Source organism: Lactuca saligna, chromosome 9 (genome assembly GCF_052625555.1).
Source record: "Lactuca saligna cultivar CGN05327 chromosome 9, ASM5262555v1, whole genome shotgun sequence".
NCBI classification, from domain to species: domain Eukaryota; kingdom Viridiplantae; phylum Streptophyta; class Magnoliopsida; order Asterales; family Asteraceae; genus Lactuca; species Lactuca saligna.
The window spans coordinates 45095722-45104928 of record NC_136425.1 but is presented as its reverse complement, the minus strand read 5'-3'; the positions used below and the strand labels follow the sequence as shown (position 1 = coordinate 45104928).

The 9207-nt window shown below is 31.6% G+C and overlaps 2 protein-coding genes across 3 annotated transcripts; one reads left to right on the top strand and one right to left on the bottom strand.

Moving 5' to 3' along the window:
* Positions 1–1685: 1685 nt before the first annotated feature.
* LOC145015022 (Galactose oxidase/kelch repeat superfamily protein) lies at positions 1686–6769 on the top strand. Of its 2 annotated transcripts, XR_013665705.1 has the most exons (17): positions 1686–1841; positions 1945–2042; positions 2665–2803; positions 2922–2950; positions 3058–3154; positions 3263–3318; positions 3419–3526; positions 3631–3687; positions 3885–3976; positions 4053–4137; positions 4207–4359; positions 4463–4530; positions 4809–4976; positions 5065–5177; positions 5281–5359; positions 5437–5549; positions 6406–6769. XR_013665705.1 is itself a non-coding variant. In XM_078973477.1 (16 exons), exons 1-16 carry the CDS (start codon positions 1780–1782, stop codon positions 5494–5496), a joined length of 1464 nt encoding a protein of 487 aa, XP_078829603.1. In that variant the 5' UTR covers positions 1686–1779; the 3' UTR covers positions 5497–5681. The 2 variants fall into 2 exon arrangements, 1 of the variants encoding a protein (XP_078829603.1); XM_078973477.1 differs by lacking the exon at positions 6406–6769 and having other exon boundaries at positions 5437–5681.
* LOC145015023 (uncharacterized) lies at positions 5975–6896 on the bottom strand. Its single transcript, XM_078973478.1, has 4 exons — positions 6693–6896; positions 6450–6560; positions 6278–6358; positions 5975–6204 (listed from the first exon to the last, which is right to left on the bottom strand). Exons 1-4 carry the CDS (start codon positions 6894–6896, stop codon positions 6130–6132), a joined length of 471 nt encoding a protein of 156 aa, XP_078829604.1. The 3' UTR covers positions 5975–6129.
* Between the last annotated feature and the right edge of the window lie 2311 nt (positions 6897–9207).

The following is a 9207-nucleotide window of genomic DNA, read 5'->3' as shown; positions in this document are numbered from 1 at the left end:
AATTAATAAACTAATTTCTCCAAAATTATTTATACGCAAATAGGTCATGATGGCAACCTAAAAATATCATGATATTATTAGATATATTATCAATAGTTAATGACTTTGGACATTCTTTCCAAAAAACATTCACTTGAACAACCACCAAAACTTCATGTGACTCCAAAAACACCTGGATCATTCTCTTGGTCTTCAATTTCCAATAAATTACTTCTATTCTAATACAAATCTCCTAGCTAAATAATTATAACTTAAAATAAACTTACATATTACAAAATAAAATAAATTAAAGGAAGGTCACAAAGAAAAAAAAAACAACAACAACAACTAAACAGATAACACATAGATCAAGTCGAGACTTAGTGTATCAGGTCCATACAATTCAAATCAAATAATTATTTTGATCTTAGATTGCAATTTTTATATTAAATTAATAATCATGAAGTTGAAAGCAAGCCAGCATACAATTGTGTCTATGATCTCAAATGTGAGGAATCATCCAAACAACAATGTCACAATTTATGAATTAATTAATAATTAAAAATAAACAATTAAAACAACAAGCAAAAAATATCCAAGTTTTGTAAAACCGAAAGATTTGTATGAGCTTCTAGTGAGATGCATAAGAGTGACCAAAACATACTAGAAAAATGAAAAGCAAACTTCTTTGAAGAGTGACCAATACAATGCGTAAGTGAGCCTATGAGTCATGCCCCACTGCACATTATCATCTCCACAACTCAATAATCGCTTCACGATATGCGATTAAGGTTTTTGACATTACGTTGGTTACACACTACGTAACCATAAAAACAAAAACCTACCCATAATTCATTTTTCCACATAAATCAAAGCCAATTAAAAGAATTTAAACCCTTTTACAGTTTGATCTACTCAAACTACTAACACGAAAATTCGTTAAAACGGACATAACAAAAATCTAAGTGCAATATATGTTAACAAGTGACTTTGATACCACTATTGGGTTATGAATGATCTAAAGGCCACAAAAGCATACATAAGAAGCGATACAAAATTAACCTTATAATAAATAGTTGAATCCAAGTTCAACCAATTAATTGCAACAAAATAAACATGAAGGAATAACGAAACCATATGCTTGTAGTTCTTTGAACATCATCTAGATTTTGATTAGAGAGAATTACTAAGAGTCCAACTTAGAACTCTTTTCCCAGATCTCACCCAAGAAATAGACCGAAAACAATTGACTTAACCCAAATAGCAAACACCATGAGCGCATAACATAGAATCTGGATTCGCTACGGACACGCCGCGTAATCAAGATTTCTCTAGGGTTTCTGGAATGAAAAGATGTTGAAGAATTTTTAAAGATTTTTTTAGTGAAAAACTCATCGATAACAGTCACATGCCTCTGTGTTTATAGGGAATGGTTTATGAACTCTTAGGAGTAATTATCCTAAAAGTTTTGACTTTCAAATATTTACACTTTAAATCCTTAAGTCTATAACTCTGAAAACGTCATAAATAATATTTTGAAATATGAAATACCATATTCCAAAGAAATTAGTTGTTTTACAAATTATTATTATTATTTTTTTCAAATACAATAAGTTTTTATGGTTAGATTACTTAAAAAATCTATCGTAATATTAGAAAACTGATTGGTATGTTAAAAACTTAAAATCACATTTTTCAGGTTTCATACGACACGGTCTTGTATAAAGCCCGGTTTAGTTATGCGGTTAAAGCTCCGATTGAATAGTTTCGGATCTGAGAGAGAGGGGGAGAGAGACAGCAATGCATCACTGGGTTCGAGCTTCACCCTCCGATTTTGGTGGACCTCTTCCCACTCCTCGGAGGTAAAACAATCGTTCTCTTCTCCAATTTACTTGACTTAAAGCCGCATGTTTTTCATCGGATGGAATTTTGGAAATGAATCGTGTAAATTGATCATTATTGCAGTGGCCACACCGCAGTCAATATTGGAAAGTCTAAGATCGTAGTGTTTGGTGGTCTTGTCGATAAGAATTTCCTCGATGACATCTCTGTATACGACATCGGTATCTACTTCTTTGATTATGATTTTATCATCCAGTAATTAACGAAATTTCAGATATAGTCAGTTCATTAATTGTCAGTGTTAGGTTCTCGTGGTTATTATCATGCCTGATTCTAATTCTCATTTGTAAATCAGTTCTTCAAATTATGTAACTGCATGTAGACCGTAGCCTGATTGTTTCATGGCATATTAATAGCCCTTTCATTCATGTATTCTAGCAATATACAAGGAAAAAAGTAAAAAGGAGATAAAGATATACAAATGTGAAACGAATTTACTTATGGATTTTAGTAATATTCGTATGCTCGTTGTTAAACCCTATCAATATCTAGTAATATTCATATGTTCATTGTTTTATGAGCCTCAACAATTGAAGATTAAGTTTTGAAATTCATTGGATCATATTACAATTTGGAACTTTACTTCCCAAACATATGCTGATCAGTCATTGAAAAGATTGAATCTTGTTCTTCTTTAGCAATCAATGGAACATAATTCCTCTTGTATGGAAGTGAATATAACCTTCTCATTTATGCAACCAACAAGTATTGCTAGTTTCTAAGCCAATAGACATTATTCAGATCTTCCTCAAGTAATAAGTTTCCTCCTTTTTAATGTTTCAGAGAATAAGTTATGGTTTCAGCCTCAGTGCACAGGTAGTGGTTCAGATGGCCAAACGGGGCCCAGTCCTCGAGCATTTCATATTGCCATTGCAATCGACTGCCACATGTTTGTTTTTGGTGGGCGACTTGGTACCAAAAGGTTACAATAGTCTTTTTAGGCCATTACAAAAACTAAAAAAATAAAAAATCACCAGTGTTTTCTACCAATTTCTTTACTGTTACTCACAAATTACTGACAAAAATACTTGAACATGCAGATTGGGAGACTTTTGGGTCTTAGATACTGGTAATTTATTAACTATAAACTTATTTTAACTATTAATTCCAAGTTCCAACTCACTTTTCACCAAAGATCAAGATGCATACTTCATTCACATTGAATTCCATGTCCAGATATATGGCAATGGTCTGAACTTACCAGCTTTGGTGATTTACCTTCTCCAAGAGATTTTGCTGCTGCTTCAGCCATTGGGAACCATAAAATCGTAATGTCAGAATTGCTACACACCATTATTCCCTATTTGTTACTCCATATTTACATACATACCTTAATAATAATGGGACTTACATCAGTTACATACTTACATGCTTATTGTAGGTATGGTGGATGGGATGGTAAAAAGTGGTTATCTGATGTATTTGTCTTGGATACAAGTAATGTTTTTGCCTTAAAAATCTTACCCTTTTACTTTTATTTATGTTTTTACTATTATGATGATGAATATTATCTTTATGTTTTATGTTTCTTAAATAGTGTCATTGGAGTGGAGAGAGTTAGCAGTTACAGGAACATTGCCACCACCAAGGTGTGGTCATACAGCCACCATGGTTGAGAAACGGTTGCTTGTATATGGTGGCAGAGGTGACCTCAACTTTATTTATTTATTTTTATTCTATTCTTTTTCATAATATTTAATTATTTAATAATGATTCTAATCATTCAATTGATCTTTTGGCAATTGGCAGGAGGTGGAGGACCAATCATGGGTGATTTATGGGCTTTAAAGGGTCTCATTGAAGAAGGTATTTCCTTTCCCCTCACTATGTCTTGTATGGGCAATGATGTTTGGATAAAATGCTATATACATAAAGTCTGTTACTGTTCTAGACTGAATAAACCTTTTGAACGAGACTAAATGACCATTTTACCCTTATTTCCCGTAAAACTATATTGTCTTACTACTAACGAAGTATCTGTTTGAATTGTTTGTGTAAGGAAGATAACGAAGCTCCTGGATGGACACAGTTAAAGCTGCCCGGGCAAGCTCCAGCTGCCCGATGTGGGCACACTGTCACCTCTGGAGGCCACTATGTTAGTCTCCTTTTCTTCAAATTTAAACTTTTATCAACATTATTTTTATTATTTAAAAAAATTATATATTTTTCAGCTTCTCATGTTTGGAGGCCATGGAACCGGTGGTTGGTTGAGTCGCTATGATGTTTACTACAATGACTGTGTTGTTTTAGACAGAGGTGAGTCGATCATTTTTGATTTTCATATAATATTAAAAAAAAAATAGTTTATGTTTTTTTTATTATCAGTGTCTGTGCAGTGGAAACGCCTTGCAACTAATACTGAAGCTCCTGCTGCACGTGCTTACCACTCCATGACATGTATTGGCTCACGTTATCTATTATTTGGTGGCTTTGATGGAAAACTCACATTTGGTGATCTATGGTGGTTAGTTCCTGAAGGTATTTAATATTTATTTATTACTTTTTCATATTTTCAAATTATCCATAATCCATAGAGTTTTAGTTTATCTCATTCACATGAATTTTATTTATTAAATCTTAGATGATCCTATTTCAAAGCGATCAGAAGTAATTCATGACACCCGCAATGACTTCCAATCTGAAACAAAGGTATCACTATCAGTATTCAGTACAGCAACAAACTTTCACTTTTTGACCCATTTAGTCCCTAATCATTTTTTTTGTATTCAATTAGTCATCAAAGTCCACTATTTTACGAAAATGCACACATAAAAACAAATTTAGTGGTCCAAAAAACGATTATGTACTTGTAAGTAAAGTGGCTGAATGGGTAATAATGTATTTCTTTGTACGAGACAAAAAATTACCGTTTTACCCTTTTGTTTATGAATAATACAAACCCATTCATATGTAAAACATGGTTTCAGGAAAATGACATGGAAGGGTCGGCTATCTTGGAGCTGCAAAAGAGACTGAATATTTCTGTTTCGTTTTCTTCTGGTCATAATCTTCAAATTGTTCATGAGTCAGAAGATAAAGAATTTCTTGAACTAGCATCAAGGATAAATGGAAATAAATCATTTAATAATAAACAGGTCAGATATCTTTATTTAGATTTTTACTTCTCTTTTTGTCATATGTGACTGGAATATATTATATTATTATATATACTAATTACTACAGGCTGTTGATGCACTCCGTGAACATTGGCGAAACTCTTCCCCAAAAGCAATACCTCTGAAGGAGCTTAACCCCTTATTGCGCGACTACAAACGTCTGATTACTCGCCATTACTTGTAAGATTTTACATCTTCATTGATTTGTTTATTATATCATCTTACTTTGGATTATAACTTATTATAACTTTATAAGTGAAACTTACTTCTTCAATTATGGCAGATCAAAGGTTGGATTAAATTTACAGTCTGAGAATGAGAAAGATGCCTATCGCTTTTATCATATTACAAATGCTTCTCAGGTAATGTTTTTTTTATGATGCGTTTATTTTTTGTTGGTTTTTATTTTGTAAATAACATGTGTCTTTTTAATGTTCAGTTACGCATGAGTGATATACCGAATCTGTTGACAGAGTACAAACAGCTTCCATTGGATTAATGAATGATGTTGAGGGATCATCTGTATAGAAGAAGAATTATCCAAATTGTATTGTGAGTTTCCTTTTCTACCCTTGGTAGTTTTTGAACTGGAATTCTCATTTCTTCTCATATGAATGAATGCACATTATATGTTTGTCCAGTGAATTGATTTCAATGCAAGAAATAGCAATGCACTTTCATTTATTTGTGTGTTATTATAGCATCATACTTTTATTTCTTTGTATTACAACATTTTACTTTTTGACATTTCTTTTTTCTAAAGCGATATACTTTGAAATATACCCACTTATATTGTGAAAAGTATATACAATTATAGTAGTGAAAATTACTATAATTGGGTAGATTTTTAAAGTAGAATGTTGTAATAGGAAGAAAGAAAAGTGGGATTTTATAATAAACGCTGTTTCTTGCATGTAACCCAATTTGAATTCTAACTTGCTTATGTTTTCATGTTTGCACGATATGTGAATAAGTAATTATATGAAGAAAAATTCTGTAATTGAAAATTACAAATGAATCATTTATGAGAAGCAAAGCATAATCAAACATACAACACATAACATTAAAGTTGAAACAAAAAAAGAAAAAAACTTTTGTAAGTGGATCCATATAATAATATAACAATATATAATCAGCATGAAGGATCAATGTTCTTGCTGAGCTCCTCAAGTTTCTTCATCCTCACATTCTCACTTTCTTTCACCAACTGAAATTATGAAGAAAACAACATTATTCATCAATCATCAAATAAAATTAAAATATGAAGAAAAATTAATTACCTCAACTAACGTGGCAGTTAGTTGGTTTTTTTCGTTATTCTTTTGATGAAATGCATCCAATGCTTCTTTATACTCTTTCTCCTGTTTTCATGTCCAATTATAAATCAATATTAATAACTTTTTACCAGATATATGAAAGAAGGTGGGCGGGCGGGCAGTCGGGCAGCCATACCTTCTTCTGGCAGCTTTGCCCGAGCGATCTGACCTCACGGTTAGCCACATCTATCTTCTTTCGGACCGATGCTACTTCTTTCCTCATTGGATCTGTCAAAACTTCAAGCTCCTGATACATTTCATTTTACAAATTAAAAAAAAAAAAAAAAATCTTTAATGTATATAAATAATGCCAAAAATAACATTAGAACTTTATAAAAAATGTGATGTTAAAAAGTTTTTGTGGGGCTTAGCTTCTTACTTCCCAAACTTGAGCTAAGCGCCTGGTTTGTTCTTCAGCTTGGCCTAATTTCATTTCAACTTTTTCCTTGACTTGCATTTTCATTTTCTCGATTTCTTCTTCTCTTGCTTGAAATGACGCAAAAGCTGATTTTGAAATATCTTCATCATCGTTCTCATCCACTGATGCTGATACACCACTCCCCATATTTGCTAAATTTTTCATTTCGATTTTTTGTCTTTTTTCTTTTTGCACTGATATTACTTTGTGTGTGTGTGTGTGTGATATTTTTGGACTTTGATTTCCTTTGCTTTTGTAGCCTTTATTGCTTTTGCTTTAAAACTCTCTCTGGATGGATCACAAATTTTGTGTGCAATCACCAAACCAAACTAACATTTGCTTTAAGCATGGGCAAGTTTGTTGAGTGTTGACCTCCTTCACTTCATTATTATATCCATTATGCTTTCTCACTTTATATTTCATATAACATTTTATATGGCATATATATAGTTTAATGAATGTGTTGAGAAAAATAAAACAAAAGAAAATAGTATATTTCTGTTAGTTAAAATGCCTCGCTGAAAAAAAATATGAAAACACTTTAAAACAACACGAGCCATGCCTTTCTTACTAGCAAATGATCATTGTATTGTGAGCTTGTAATTTTATCAAATGTTTATAATTATGTATATATTTTCTATATAATCGGGTAGTGTAAACATGTATATTTAATATAAGATAGTTTTGTATATCAAGATTCGGATGAATTTTAGCTTATGACTTGTAAAAAAGTTAAGTTTTCCTTTCTTCTAAATTAAAACAATTTTAGCAAAGAAAATTTATAGTATGTTTTTTGGTATATTCTATCACGAGCATAGATCTATGTCATTTTATGAATATGTAAAATTTGATGCATAAATATCTTATAGTGGCGTGGGTTTCTTCTCGATATGGTAACTCTTACATGATTGCATCTATTTCATTAATAGAGAACACCTCAATATCTAATAAATCTACGAATTTTACTTTACCATTAAGTGATGTATTTTTTTTTTTTCGATAATAGCTCATAAACTTGCCTCCAAGATGAATCTCCATGGTTAATGGGTTACCGTTTCATAAGAAGCTTTGTGTCAATGATGAACCAATTCTTGACCTCAAGTTTCATAAGAAGCTTTGTGTCGAACAAAATAATTCGTGAGGCTACTCTAATTAGGTCTATTAGGACGATCGAGAAAAATGTCTCAATGACTCAAATGAGGTGGTTTGCTTCATATTAGTGATCATAATTCTTGAGCTCCAAAAGAACTTAGAACATCTTGATGCATGTGACATGGTCAACCCACTTAAGGACATGTTTAAAGTGCAAACAAGACAAACAATTTAAGACCGTAAAGGCCTTAATATGATGCAAGTTGTAGGAGGGAGGAAGTGCCAATGTTCCCGTCTTGAAAATAAAAGTGTACATTGACCAATTTGAAAGTCTAAACTAGCCGCAAATATTATCCTCAACCTGCTGACTAGTTCATAGGATCGGTTCATTCAAAAATTCGTTCTAGTTAACTAGTCAACCATGCATTTGCCATTATATTATACATGGATGAGCGTACGATCCGTTGGACCAGATCGAAAAAAAAACCAGGCTCGAACTGGAAATACATATAATTGGACTGGTTTTCGGTTTTAATTTTTAACAAAAATCAGTTTTTAGGTTTGGACTGGACCGAACCCGGAATAAACGTTTTTACTTGCACCGCACCTGGAAGTATTTTTTTTTAATCGACATGACAACAACATTTCCAATTTATTCACATTTTTTTTGGATTTGCTTTTTAAATATGAAGTTAAAAGCAAAAAATTTTTTTTGCTGTTTTTTACAAATAAAAGCTATTTTTTATATATAAAAAAATATAGTTTATAAAAAGTGCTGTTTTTTTTATATATAAAATGTGTACTTTTTTTTTTTTAATAAATCGTGCAATTTTTTTTATAAAACGTGCAGTTTTTTTAATAACAAGTGCAACTTTTTTTTATAAAATGTCTAATTTTTTTTCTAAAACATGTAGTTTTTTTGTTAAATTATGTAGTGTTTTTTTAAAAAAAATATACGTTTTTTTTTTTTTTTTTTTTAATAATAACTAAGTATACATTTTTTATAATGCATGTTGTTTAGGTTAACAATAGTCTAATCCAGTCTAAAAACCGAAACCCGGCTCGGGGCCCGAAACAGAACTAGAACTGGCATACCCCAAACCGATTTGATTTCTGGTTAAGGTAATTCAAGGATTTTGGGTTTCGGGTTTCGGTCTTCCTGCCGGTTCGGCCCGTTGCTCATATACTAAATTGAAGTGTGAGTGCATTTCTTTGTGTCTGCCTTTAATATTTGAGTTTTGATTATTGTCATTTTTTGTCATTGTTTTTGTGAAAGAATATGTATTTGGTGACTTTTTCAACCTCTCTACTTTGTAAAATAATACTTTCTATCATTCTATTTTGTAAAATGTCATTTTCATCATCTGAAATGTAAATTCCCTAA